General features: G+C 37.4%; 1 protein-coding gene across 1 annotated transcript; it reads right to left on the bottom strand.

Annotated features, from left to right (window-relative positions):
- Window positions 1-2,083: 2,083 nt before the first annotated feature.
- LOC127870469 (tubulin-folding cofactor B-like) lies at window positions 2,084-15,560 on the bottom strand. The gene is made up of 7 exons (XM_052413056.1): window positions 15,340-15,560; window positions 12,357-12,500; window positions 11,859-11,952; window positions 9,645-9,789; window positions 5,492-5,547; window positions 4,825-4,897; window positions 2,084-2,784 (listed from the first exon to the last, which is right to left on the bottom strand). The coding sequence occupies exons 1-7, from the start codon at window positions 15,457-15,459 to the stop codon at window positions 2,667-2,669; spliced, it is 750 nt and encodes a 249-aa protein (XP_052269016.1). The 5' UTR covers window positions 15,460-15,560; the 3' UTR covers window positions 2,084-2,666.
- Window positions 15,561-15,655: the final 95 nt, after the last annotated feature.

Here is a 15,655-nt window from a genome sequence, read left to right as displayed (position 1 = left end):
TATGTCCACACTGAGGTGATGACAATAGCTCTTTTTTTTTTTCAAAAAATAGATGAGCTAATAAGCATAAACCGTTTAGGTATTCATTAGCTTTAGCAAGCAGAGCAAGACGAAGTAAAATCGACTTAACTTTCTTTATATGAATGGTTGGGATCATTCAGTCCAAATGAGGTCCAGTCATAGGTAAGGTTTGATGATAAGTGGACACAAGCAGCAAACTGTGTTAGTATGCTAGTCGTGTATAAAGCAGTGTTGTTGCTAGTAAACCTAAATAACCAACAAAAAGCCCATATGAATAACCTAGTCCAAATGAGGTTAAGATCGAAGAAAAAAGAAGGGTTGAGTGAAATGGATTGATAAATGGTTGCAAGGAGTGATGGTTCTAGACATAATGGTTAAATCTACTTAGCTTGTTATTGATGGAAGGACAGACAGACTAACAAACATAAAATATGCATCCAACATCAAGATGCCTGGTGAATAAAAGCATAATAGCTGCTTATAACATCAAGACAGCATTTTCTGGAAGTTTCTACATACCGGTAATATTAAATGATGCACTTGACAAAGAGCAAGGCCAGATGAAAATTAACACATTTGTACCATGGAATGACTATTTTAATAAAGTTCAAACTAGTAATTAATATCACAGAAAGCAAGACATGAATGCATATTATTGAAACAAACCATCCATGGGATATTCAATAAGGATACACTTACCAAACTCTTGTACTTTTTGTAACAAAGTTCATTACCTTTTGATAATACTATTTGTAAAACAAAAAGCAAATTATGGCCCTTAAGTGCTCAACTGAGTTCATAGACCAATTGTTTCAGACTTGACCTGTGGATAATGGTTTGGATCAAACATGAAGACACATGGCCTTCATGTTGTCTAGATTCACATTCTGATCAAGTTACCTGTAGAGGGAGTCATAAATAAGGCCTTTAGAGTGGTTGATTGTTTAAGATTTGACCTGGTATCATAGTTTTTGAACACACCTGAACCAGATTAAAACTTGAACTAGATGTTGTCCAGATAAACATTCTAAAATTGTTTTATCAAGATTAAATGAACAAGAGCTGTCTCCATAGGATGACATATGCCCCCGAAAAACGCTTTGATAAAAGTTATGAGCATTTTTTGAAACCTTAATGCAGATTTTGAAACCTTAACGCGGACCCTAAGTTCAAGGTCAAGGGCACAGGGGTCAACATTTTTGTGCATATGGAAAGGCCTTGTCCATATACACATGCACACCAAATATGAAGGTTACATATGAAGCGACATAAAAGTTATGAGCATTTTTTGAAACCTACACCCAGAGTGTGATGGACAGACGGATGGACAGACTGACAGTGCGATCACTATATGCCCTCCTTCAGGGATAATATCCTGTTTTGTAGAGCACTTAAACATACCAGAGCTCCAGATAAGATGCGTATCTGCGTATTTACGCATTGAAAAATTACAAAAACGCTTTAAAAATCGGCCCATTACGTAAAATTACGCAATACAAATCTTGGTACGTATTTGTGATCGATTAAAATGCGTAACCGGTTTAACCAATAATCTAGTTGAGTGTTTAGTTAGTGTAAGTTAACCTTTGAATCAAAAGTAAGTCAATCAAAAGAACCTTGCAATCAATGTGGGGGCCCATCGTGTTCTAAGTTTGAAAAAGGGACGTTTAAAGCGAACAGCCGCTCCTGCAGGAAGTAACTGTATATTGCAAAATGCCAATAGAAATAAATCTTATGATGCTTCTAGAATTGTAAAAAACATTTTAAGCGATCTAATTGTTGAAGAAGTTTATAGTTTACTTACATAGACCACATGCAGTGTACTTTATTTTCCATTGTACAAGCAATGCCATAACTTAGTTTAATTGCAAAATGACGTTTGTGTACTAGATATATAAATACTCTATGCAAGAAAGACCCACTCAAAACAGAGATACAATGCATGTAAGTTGAATATTTTAAAGACATTCTGTTAATTTCATCATTTAAATTTATTTTGTTTGCATTTATTTATAACAAAAAATAATATATTTCTAGATCAAACACGCCATGTACTATGTCAGTTTTCTATAGAAATGGAAAATACCCCTCACTATTTCTTAATACCCTTTATGGCTGAAACAACTGAGTAAAATATCCTTTAACAATAATATCAGGGGGTAAAATACCCTTTAGACTTAATCCTTATCTGGAGCTCTGACCTTATGTATGTGCAGAATAATTACATAAATAAATATTAATAGTAACAAATACTGAATAAGGTTTACCAAATATAAGTGAAAGATGCTTTGAAGACTCTGTAATGTGAAGGACAATACATAGTTGTGTCACTTGGTCCTAAATTATGTTCCAATCTTCTAAATATACATGTATGTGTCATTCTTAGACATACAAGTGAAACCATTAAAGTTTATGATAAGGAATATATAAACTCTTTCTGTGGGATAGGCAACACAACTGCAGAAGTCTTGTTTTTTTCAGATCCTCTTCCATTGATGTATTTGCTTCTTGAAGACACCATGTCCGATTCACAGCCTAATGTCAGGAGCTTATGCACATGCTCTGAACACTTCAGGTGCCTAGCTTTGGAATTCACACTTACAACATGGTCTTCATGAGGTGTTCACATTGTCTTTACGAGGTTTTCACATTTCATCCATGTCTTCAAAGCCCTCCTCGGGGAAATCTCCAACCTCCACGTGCTCTGGTTTCACAAAGCCTCCGTACTTGTCTGGACACTGGAAATACTTTCGTCCCTGCACCCTGTAAGTTATCCAGTTTTATGTTTTGACATTGTTTTACAGATTAACAAATGATGGTGATTATAAGCACTTTTGTCAATGTCTGCACAGAATTTTCATTTTTTAGTTCAAAGAAAACCATTACAAATAGTTTTACAAAATAATTTAACAACAGCTGTCCCAAGACAGCACTATTATTCTTCCACTTTGAAAGTGTAATGTACATTTACATCAGTTTTCTGTTATATGCATAATGACCACACAGAGTAAGACATATAGTAGTATATATAACATGGAATCTTAAAGCGGATTTTTTATTATTAAAACACAAAATATGACAAAACAGAGAATCTGGATTTTCAAACATGTCAGATTAGTTAATTTAGTAAAAACTTTTTAAAGGTCTGCCTGTTAGGTACCTAAGAACAAGAGTTATTAAGAGGAAACTGACTCTGAAACCATTTATATATTTTAGTAACAATGACCTTGATTCATCTGACTCTAAATGCATTATGTCTGCACGTAAGCTATTTACAAACAAGAGTGCCAAACTCTCACAAGATACGCCTGTTTAAAGGTTTTGGACAACTTGATATTTTTACCATTTGAGTGGCAAAATAATATATTTTTGAAAATTAAGCATCACATATCTAAACACACTAAGTGACACTGTGACCTATTCTTTAACCTGGCATGACCCATATTTAAACTTGACCTATATATCATTTAGACACAACTTCTGACCAAATTTGGTGAAGATCGTATGAAAACTTCTTTAATTAGAGAGCGGACACCATGCTAAATGCTTGAAATGCACTAAGTGACCTTGTGACCTAGTTTTTGACCCAATGACCCATATTCGAACCTGACCTAGATATAGTCTAGACACAACTTCTGACCAAGTTTGGTGAAGATCAGATTAAAACTATATGAATTAGAGAGCGGACACTGCTGTGCACGCCGCTTGCCACCGCTCTCCAAGGGTGATTTGAGAATACGTTTGAACGGGCGTGTAAAAAATGACAGCACAATATCTCAATCCAAATTCAAGTTATTGAACAGGAACACTTGGTTCTATATTTATTAACTGTGATCCTGACCACGCTGGATGACAAAGATGGATTGGCCCGATTGCCCCTCCCTCGTTGCAATCCCATGCTAGGTCTGCATGTAAGCTAGCAATAAGAGTTTTTTCAAGCAAACTCTTATCTCAATTTCTTCAGTACATAAACTACAATTAGGGGCTAAACACTCCTCAATTACGCCTCAAAGTTATAGGCTTTGGTAGGTGGCATAAAAATATGATCCTAAGGACATGTGCAAAGTTTAAATTGAAAATCTGTATTAACAAAAATAAATACTTGTTGGATGCAAACTAGACAATCTATTTCAACTGGCAAACAAACCTTTTGTAAGTACTTAAGTGGGCATAATCCGCCAAAAAGTTAGTCACCATTTAATGTCTTAATCAGTGAATGTTCATAAAGACCCTGGGCACATATGTAACATTTAATTTGAACATCTGTAGTGAATTTTGAGAAATGGAGAATATGCAAAGGTTAACCACAATTTTCTAAGCACAATAGATATTATTTTGCTAAATTGCAGGCCAGAGTTATGGAGTTATCCCCAACACATGAGTGAATGCAGGACAGAGTTATGGAACAATGAGCCTGAAAACATATATGAAGTTACAATTGAATACCTTAACCCGAGCAATATGCAAATATTGACGCCGACATTTGGATGAGTAATATAGCTATGATATCATTTAATGAGAAGGTAATACAGAATAAACCGATAGACAATAAGATAAAATCAAGCAAACAAAGAACTTAACATGTTGTGAAAAGCAAGTCAAGAGAACAAACATATAGACAGATGCATGCAAGCTCATAAATGAATCACGTTGATGACAGTTATATCAAGTGGAAAATATTTTTCCTCTGTCTTTTTATTTTGGGTTGCAGCAATTAAGCTTCATTTGTAGCACGAAGATAAACAAACAATATTGTATTCACCCGGTAAGGCTCTAACCACAAACTGCACTCCGTTTACTTACGTGCCGTTGTTCTTTCCCACAGGTTCATCATATTGTACCCCCACCCAGTATCCTGGCTTGAAGTCTGTTGTCCCTGTATAATATACACATTTTGTATATCATTAGGATTTTATGCAATATGGCAGTTATTAAAATGCATTCATTTAACCAACTGGACTCACACATTTTCTAGGCAAGAATAGCCAAACCCAATGGCTAACTAGTACAATGTGTACATACTTGTATCTGACAAAATTAATATGCTGAATCCTTATATGCAACAATAAAAAAGTTGAATTGTTTTTATTATTTAAAAAACAAAAAAATATGTTGCCTTTTATCAGATTCTATTTAAACTATCACAAATGTTTTATAATTATATGGGTCGTGTTCTGAGAAAACTGGGTATAATGCATGTGCGTAAAGTGTCGTCCCAGACTAGCCTGTGCGGACGCCTGTGCAGTCCGCACAGGCTAATCTGGGACAACACTCTCCGCCTAAATTGGATTTTTGCTAAGAAGAGACTTTATTTAAACTAAAAATGTCATAAAAGCGGAAAGTGTCGTCCCTGATTAGCCTGTGCAGACTGCACAGGCTAATCTGGGACGACACTTTACGCACATGCATTAAGTCCAGTTTTCTCAGAACATGACACATATAATGAAAGAAGCATGAAGCAGAAACATACCTCTATACTGAACACACCCTCTTCTAGCAGGCTGGCCTGGCACTTTCACTTCACACCTGAAAATGTTGTCACCTTATTTTGTTAGTAAGTAATATTTTGAATAATAATAGGTAAAGATCTTATTTAAAGGTGTTGAAAATAGTACATAAAACTGATCTTTATAGTTAACCCTGTTCTGAGTAATTTTGTAATAGAAAGTATTTTTAAACAAGAAATGTGTTTGTCAGAAACACAATGCCTCCTATTGCGTCGCTTTGAAATAAAATTTCAATTTATCATTTGGCAGGTTTAGAAATTATCTCCCTTTTAAAGCTTATTACTTCCCTTGGATTGTATTTTTTTTACTTTTGACCTTGAAGGATAACCTTGACCTTTCACCACTCAAAATGTGCAGCTTCATGAGATACACATATATGCCAAATATCAAGTTGCTATCTTCAATATTCAAAAAGTTATAACCAAACTTTAACGAAGGTTAAGTTTTGGTTAAAGTTTTGGGACACACACATACAATGACAGACAGACAGACAGGCCAAAAACAATATGCCCCCAATCTTTCGATCCGGTGGGCATAAAAATCCCCTTCGCATAAGGAAGTTGTATTCTGTACAAGAAATGCCCACAACACACAAAATATTTTAACTTGCAGTGTGACCATAACCTAAAACCTAGAGAGCTGTAACTTGTTTGCAACATATCATGTGACGATTGCGCAAAATAATAATATGTTGATTATTATGCAGAATTAGTAACATTCTTGGTAAGATTTGACTTTTGAACTTCATGTGTGACCTTGTTCATAGGAAACTGGTTCTTGCATGTGAAACATTGTCAGAGTTAAGTTTGTAACGGTGCCAGGTTATCAAAATTAGCCAAGGGACGCAGCGGACACTAAAGTAAAAATACACAAATATTCACTATATATCAAAGGAACTTCAATTATGTCCATGACTGTTAATGAAGACATCTGAAACTTGCACTCGATACATTGTCTAAAGATAATGAAAACTTCTGCCAATTTGAACTAAGTTCTCTCAATGAATTATGAATGTCTATTCTGGACGCTATAGAGAATGTTAAATCCACATGTAACGTTGACATCTAACATGCTTATTCACGTGCAAGTAACATTTTACACTTACCAATTGTCATGATAAAAGTTGAAAATACTCTAAATAGAAAAGATATCAACATTGTGCAGGCATAAGAAAAACCAGAGCTGTGTTTGTGAAACACAATGCCCCAGTGACCTTGACCTTTGACCTAGTGACCTCAAATTATGTTTGTTTGTAGATCTCAATGAAATGCATGCACATGTGAAGTTTAAAGAACATAGACCCAAGAGTTTTCATTTTATGAGCAAGGTTAAAGTTTTGGGACAGACAAACACATACAAAGACCGACAGACAGGCCAAAAACAATATCTCCCCTGATCATTCTATCTGGGGGCATAAAAAATGCATAACTGTATCATGAACACAATCCTTTAAACCAAGATCTATGTGTTTTAAAGGTACCAATATCTAAGTGTTCCATTTTTATGCAATATTTCAACATGTTAGTCATGCTGCCTGTCTTGCTTTTTTTTCTCTCTCTTCTCCTGCCTACCTGTCTTGAACATTCACACTCTTACCTGGCTCCAACATTCACACTCTTTAGACTTACATGTCTCCCACATTCCTGCTCCTTCCTGTCTCCCACATTCATGCTCCTACCTGTCTCCCACAATTATGCTTCTACATGTCGCCCACATTCACACTCTTACCTGTCTCCCACATTCACACTCTTACCTGTCTCACACATTCATGCTCCTTCCTGTCTCCCACAGTCATGCTCCTACATGTACCTGTCTCCCACATTCATACCCCTACCTGCTCCCACATTCATACTCGTACCTGTCTTCCACATTCATGCTCCTACCTGTCTCCCACATTCCTGCCCCTACCTGTCTCCCACATTCATACTCCTAACTGTCTCCCACATTCATACTCCTACCTGTCTCCCACATTCCTACTCCTACTGGTCTCCCACAATTATGCCTCTACATGTCACCCACATTCACACTCTTACCTGTCTCCCACATTCATACTAATAAGTCTCAGCATTTAATTTAGCTCATGTCCAGCTCTATAAGTTGAACATAAGAAAATATGAATTTGAAATCACTCTTTTCTCTCAATTTTACAGCATTTTTAGGCAAAAAACCAACAACAATAATTTGCCAATTCTAGTCAAAATGAGGTGATTTTTCCAAATACTAAGGGACCCGGCCCCATTCCCTAAATGGGTAAAACAAAGACACTGTACCTGTCTCCCACATTCATGCTCTCTACCAGCTGCCTGTCATGCTCCTCTCTCACACACACTGTGCCTGTCTCCCGCATTCATGCTCTCCACCAGCTGCTTGTCCTGCTCCCCTCTCACACACACTGTGCCTGTCTCCCACATTCATGGTCCCCACCAGCTGCTTGTCCTGCTCCTCTTTCACACACACTGTACCTGTCTCCCACATTCATGCTGTCTACCAATTGCTTGTCCTGCTCCTCTCTCACACACACTGTACCTGCCTCCAACATTCATGCTGTCTACCAGCTGCATGTCCTGCATCTTTCTCACACACACTATGCCTGTCTCCCACATTCATGGTCTCCACCAGCTGCTTGTCCTGCTCCTCTCTTACACACACTGTACCTGTCTCCCACATTCATGCTCTCTACCAGCTGCTTGTCCTGCTCCTCTCACACACACTGTACCTGTCTCCCACATTCACGCTCTCTACCAGCTGCTTGTCCTGCTCCTCTCTAACACACACTGTACCTGTCTCCCACATTCATGGTCTCCACCAGCTGCTTGTCCTACTCCTCTCTCACACACACTGTACCTGTCTCCCACATCCATGCCCTCCACCAGCTGCTTGTCCTGCTCCTCTCTCAAACACACTGTACCTGTCTCCCACATTCATGATCTCTACCAGCTGCTTGCCCTTCTCCCCTCTCACACACACTGTACCTGTCTCCCACATTCATGCTCTCCACCAGCTGCTTGTCCTGCTCCTCTCTCACACACACTGTACCTGTCTCCCACATTCATGCTCTCCACCAGCTGTTTATCCTGCTCCTCTCTCACACACACTGTGCCTGTCTCCCACATTCATGCTCTCTACCAGCTGCTTGTCCTGCTCCTCTCTCATCCTCTTCTCCTCCTGCATTACCTGTCTCCCACATACATGCTCTCCACCAGCTGCATGTCCTGCATATTTCTCACACACACTATGCCTGTCTCCCACATTCATGCTCTCCACCAGCTGCTTGTCCTGCTCCTCTCTCACACAACCTGTACCTGTCTCCCACATTCATGATCTCTACCAGCTGCTTGTCCTGCTCCTCTCTCACACACACTGTGCCTGTCTCCCACATTCATGCTCTCCACCAGCTGCTTGTCCTGCTCCTCTCTCAAACACACTGTACCTGTCTCCCACATTCATGCTTTCCACCAGCTGCTTGTCCTGCTCCTCTCTCTCACACTCTGTACCTGTCTCCCACATTCATGATCTCTACCAGCTGCTTGTCCTGCTCCTCTCTCGCACACACCGTACCTGTCTCCCACATTCATGATCTCTACCAGCTGCTTGCCCTGCTCCTCTCTCACACACACTGTACCTGTCTCCCACATTCATGCTCTCCACCAGCTGCTTGTCCTGCTCCTCTCTCATACTCTTCTCCTCCTGCCTTACCTGTCTCCCATGTTCATGGTCTCCACCAGCTGCTTGTCCTGCTCCTCTCTCACACACACTGTACCTGTCTCCCATGTTCATGGTCTCCACCAGCTGCTTGTCCTGCTCCTCTCTCACACACACTGTACCTGTCTCCCACATTCATGCTCTCAACCAGCTGCTTGTCCTGCTCCTCTCTCACACACACTGTACCTGTCTCCCACATTCATGCTGTCTACCAGCTACCTGTTCTGCTCCTCTCTCATCATCTTCTCCTCCTGCCTTACCTGTCTCCAACATTAATGATTTCCACCAGCTGCTTGTCCTGCTCCTCTCTCATCATCTTCTCCTCCTCCAGCCTTACCTGTATCTCATATTCATAGTCTCCACCAGCTGCTTGTCCTGCTCCTCTCTCATCCTCTTCACCTCCTCCTGCCTTACCTGTCTCCCACATTCATGGTCTCCACCAGCTGCTTGTCCTGCTCCTCTCTCATCCTCTTCTCCTCCTCCTGCCTCTGCTGCTCCTCTGGCGTCAACTCCTTGAACCTACCTATCTTGTTACGCTCCTTGAATGCTCGCACAGTGTCTGAAAAAAATAAAAGTTAAACACTTTACTGTATAATTACACATTGTGATGCATTTGTTGCCCTTGAAAATCTAAATTTATAAAAGATCTTTCTAACAGTAGATTCAAGTTGTAAAGGCTTCATTTCTAAACCCAAGATGCTGATGAGCAGAAAACAGCATAAACCCTTAACAGCATGCCAGTTACTAGAGTTACTTGCAGGCTGTTTAGGTTTATGTTGGATGCAAAAGCCATTTTCAATTCTAAGCTGAAAAGGGTTTAACCAAATTCTAATTATTATCTTATTAAGTAATGTTTGAATGGCCTAAAATGCTGGAATAATGTCAATTGTTTTGCTCACATTTAAGTGGTTACACTGTATCTAAAACAGCAACAGAAATTTTGCTTAGCAACTTTATTGTCTTACGGTGGATCATATATTTGAATTGGCCACATTTTTAGTGGCAATACAGTGTCTTAAAGAGTAATAGAAATAATGCATAATAAGACCTTTGTCTTACTGTTTGAATGTCCTGAATAGTTATATCTTAAATACATTCTTTATTGCCCTTATTTTTTCTTTGAATTTTCCAATGTAGTATTGTTATTCAAAACAATGTTTGTGTATATTTCATCTTCATTGTATTATGGATGTAATATCAAATAGATCAATTGTGTATGGCCATGTAATATCAAATAGATCAATTGTGTATGGCCATGTAATATCAAATAGATCAATTGTGTATGGCCATGTAATATCAAATAGATCAATTGTGTATGGCCATGTAATATCAAATAGATCAATTGTGTATGACCATGTAATATCAAATAGATCAATTGTGTATGGCCATGTAATATCAAATAGATCAATTGTGTATGGCCATGTAATATCAAATAGATCAATTGTGTATGGCCATGTAATATCAAATAGATCAATTGTGTATGGCCATTGTTGTGACAGAGTGGAATATATCACCTGCCGTAGATTTACTTGCTTTCCATGACTTAACTTATTGTGTATATATATATATATATATATATATATATATATATATATATATATATATATATATATATATATATATATATATATATATATATATATATATATTGTTTTTTATTTATATATTTAAAAAAAAGCAAACAATAATTTAACAAACAGAATAATATTATAATGTGTTTAATCATACATTGTATATGCTCAGCATGAACATGTCAATCAATCCTCTATCTTTCAAATTATTACCCATTACATTAACCATTCTCTATTTATCACAATAGATATACATGAATTCAGAATTGCATTAGAAAGCTGAATAAAGAGAGCTTATTGTTTAAAGGATTGGCTTTAATTTATCAAATTTGATGATGATAATACTAATACTAGTTATGTTTAAGAACTGAATGGACAAGGTTATTTTATAATACAAGTCAATCATTCACAAGTGCTTCAATAGATTAAGCTGATTATTGACCTCGGTTGAGAGAATATGTCCAAAAACATTTCATTTGACAAGGAAAAATTTGGAAGTTGCAAGGAAAATTTGGTCAATTTTTTACAAACCAAGAGCCATAATTATGAAGTGCTTCAGCTGATCTGGCTTGTTATAAAACTTGGTCAAAATATTGTGCTCACAAACATTAATTTATTCTAAAATTGTATGATACAAATAAACAAGACTATTGCCAAGCAATATAAGTCCCCTACTGGCTCTACCATTGTCAGAATTTGTTGTTGTTTTTGGGCTGCCATAGCAACCAGAATTTTTGACGTAGGAACAAAATGAAATGATGTGCATAATTCCCGTATTGCCATCTATCCATGATTCAATTTTCATGAAAAAATATGAAGAACTTTAAAAGTTATTGCAGGATCCAGAAAAGTGTCACAGACAGACAGACAGGCTCACAGACGCACAGAGCGCAAACCATCAAGTCCCCTCCAGTTTAACCAGTAGGGGACAATAATTAGGGAACAATCTCATGGTATTAGCCTGCCAAGCCCATGCCACATGTATTCCAATGATTCTTTTCATTTTGGAGCAAATCAACAAATAAATGTGTGTAAAGCAAATGGTGATGACTGGTACCTTGTCGCTTTTCATATTCTTCTGGACTGAGTTCAAACTTCTCAACTTTAGAAACATCCTCAAACTCTCCTACTTTTGCTTGAGGGTCAATTACCTGAAGACGTAATAAAGTATTAAATAATTTGAAACAATGTGAAAAAAAACATAATGTATAATTCATAAAAGTAGCATTTACTCCGAAACATCAGACATATTTAAGAAATGTTTTATGACACATCTGACACAGAACATTCCATCTTGTTTCATTTTAACTGTTTACCACTTAGACATGTATTTTTACGCATTTGTAGTCCATTAAAGAGTTAAATTTACTTAAAGACCTTTCTTACTAGATTATAGTTTTAAAGACAACATTTCTGACCATAAGATACTGATGAGCAGCAAACAGCATAAAACCTGAACAGAATGCGAGTTGCTCACAGGCTGTTCTGGTTTTATGCTGTTTGCGCATAGTCATTTTAACTTTGCTTCTGAGTAGGAAAGGGTTCACACACATACATGTATTCTCATGCCATCTTCAATGGGATAGGAGCCTAGCATGGCCAAGTCATTGTCGAGCTGGCAGACAAGTCTGTTCTCATTGGTGTAGAGCTCTAACCTCATGCTGCCCACATTTGCACCAGTCAGCAATACCAGCTTGCCCTGAAAAAAACATACCATTTCAAAATAAAGAAGAAACATGAAAACACCCCAAAACCAGGTTTTTAATGTTTAAAATATTAAATAATTGTGCGATCCATTCCCAATATTGGTCTGCATGGAAGCAACCTACAAACATAATTTCAGCACTATACCATCATCCAATCTCAAGTTGATATCAACGGAATTGATAGGTCGCAGTGGTGTAAAGATATGGTGTCCGCCCAGCTACCGGGAGGTAACAGGTTTGATCCACCCTATGGAAGCGTTCTTTAAATCTCCCCCAAAGACACCCAAAGTGCTGGTTCTAGGCCCAAGAAACAGTATTTCAAATAAGTAAAGTAGTAAGTACTTCTAATGCAATCAAGCTAACATAAATAAGTTTAAACTAAATTAAACCAACTGAATTGTTCATATACAATTAATCTACCTAACTTTCCTCTGGTATAAATTTATCTTGACATAATTATGAAATTAAAGAAGTGACTTACAGTGAATTTTTTCACCCAATTGGGAACAGGTTCAGTACCCATGCCATTGGGAATTTTTCGCGTTGTGAAATCACCAAATTGGGAAAAAACGAGTCACAAAATCTTCCAATTGGGAAAAATCAAGTTGTGAATTGTACCAATTGAAGAATGGTATTTTAATGACTTTGTTTTAATTTTGTCAGCTTTAAATGACACAGGAAAGCAACATAAACTTTGATTCACAGTCTTGCACAAACAACAACATGCTATCGAAACACAGATTGTTACAAACAGAGTTCTCTGTTTTTATCTGCTTTAAATATATCAAGAATGGCATCTTTCTGGGCTGATGAGAGTCCAGACACCCCAAGCTGCATAGCCTTATCAAAGCACTAAGTGCTTATTTTTGTTGCAGTGTACTGAGGGGAATGGGTGGACAAAACAGATGCTGAACTTTATTTAACAAAGCTAAAATCATTTAACGATTTGCTTTTGACTTAACTAGGCTTTAATTTCTTTCAGCAATACTTACTATTGCATACATGCCATAATTTTTCAGACCAATTCCGGGACGTTGAGTTAAATTGTCCGGGACTTTTGCCGATTTTCCGGGACATGTATAAACTGTAGCGATATTTATAGACATATGCATTTTTGGTACGTTTTTTTTTGTTTCGCGTCGTTAATTGCAAAAGTTCGAAAGCCTATCCGAAATACACTTGATCTATTAACGTCAAATTAAACATTACTACTTCCGTTACTAGATACAAGCCACGTGTTTTCAGTGTAAGCGTTTTAAACATAGATGGTTACGTCACTGCGTTATTGTTATTAAGACCGGTGTGTAACGCGTAGTTGTTGATGCGCCTTTATTCATTTATAACATATATATAATAAAAAATACATCAATACAGTACCGTTAGATCGTCAACTCAAATCAATTCACAATACATACAACCAATCACAATAAAACAAATACAACAAAACAGTACCGGTAGATCGTCAACTTAAAATCCGGACAGGATGACGTTTTTATATGCTTACTTTTTTACTCAACTTCTTTGTCGGTTAAACGTGCGAACATATACTGCTTTTAATTTTTTAATCAGCGATGTTGGACTTCAGATGTGTGAACAACTATCATTTGCCCTTACGCAGCGGGAAATAATGACGTAGTAGATTAAAGTCAATTAACAACCACATTAAACAATGCCGCCTTTTCGGTTTGACCGCGAACGTGAGACAATCGATATGATAACAGGACCCCTGTTAATTGATTGATTTTGACACGTAGCGTAGTCTGCCTATTCGGGTAGGCATTTTCATGGAGACGCTGCAGATATACACAGATTCGAGATGCAGTTAAGCCTTAGATAAGGTACATGTATATATGGATTTTGTAAATTCCGGGACATTTGACAGATTTCCGGGACAGCGGGACAAGTTCTTCATTTCCGGGACTGTCCCGGACAATCCGGGACGTATGGCATGTATGACTATTGTGACTCAAGGTGAATATTGCTGGAAGCGTTAGAAAATTCAGACTGGTTTATAGTTCGCAATAACATACACGTATTTAATGTACAAATGTAACATGAAATGTTTAAACCAGTCATTGATTGAGAAGTCAAATAGGCCGCAAGTTACAACGGTATGGAAATACGTCAAGTTGGTGTTTTCAGGGATTGTTAACTCGCTTTTGATTGGGATTTTTTTGTATTTTTTCGGAAATTGGGACGGGTCCGGTTCATTTTGGAAACGGGTCTGTAGGTCATTGGGAACGGGTCCATTTACCGGACCCGCCCAAAGAAGGAAAAAAACACTGGACTTATAACTGGTCATTTACAGGAACAGAGAGCTAAGCAACAGAAAAATAAACAGAGTCGTGGTTGTTTCGAGTAGTGACATAATTTTTTGATCTGGAAACAATAGGTGGAAAAACAAAATTTACCCTCAGCTAAATTTTTCAATTGCAAACAAGTCTGTTGTACTTTTCCATATTAAAGTAAATATTGATAACCTTAGCAATAAAAAGCGCTCTGATAATTCTTGTTGTTTTATTTATGTTGAATCAGTTTAAGCTATATCAATAGCTTTTGCCAGCTTTGAATTGCTGAGGCTCAAGAAAATACCAAACCATTGCAATATATCCTTAATTGGTCACAGAATACGTCTGTTTAGTGATGCGCACTGATCAGCTGCGGAGAACTGCCATTGTGTTTATGAAGGACTGCATATGGAGTCCGTTTAAATGGACTAATGCTTATCCCCTTTGGTACGACAAATTATTAAATGATAATGGTGTCATAAAAAACCAGTTGCTCTTCATCCAAAAAGAGTCACCATCCGAATATCATGATACAATTAAATACCTTCAAATCCCCAATAGTGACATCTTTCTGAAATCTTCTTTCACTACCGAATGAATTTGAAGAGCTGGATATAGTTACTGTTACCAAACTCTGTGTTACGACTGCGTATTCTTGAGCCATTTTGTAAAAAATGCTAGAATATTCGCCGGTCTCCAATATGACAAATCGATTAAACGAGTATAAATGCCATCTCTTTCCTACCAAATGACAAAGGGCTCATTGAACACTACTCGCTGCGTTGCCGTAACGATGATATGCATACTTATATTATTTATTTTCTCACAAAAAAAAATAAAAAAAAATGCGGTGCCATCTA

This window comes from Dreissena polymorpha, chromosome 2, assembly GCF_020536995.1.
Source record: "Dreissena polymorpha isolate Duluth1 chromosome 2, UMN_Dpol_1.0, whole genome shotgun sequence".
NCBI lineage: Eukaryota > Metazoa > Mollusca > Bivalvia > Myida > Dreissenidae > Dreissena > Dreissena polymorpha.
This window is presented reverse-complemented; position numbering and strand designations above follow the sequence as displayed.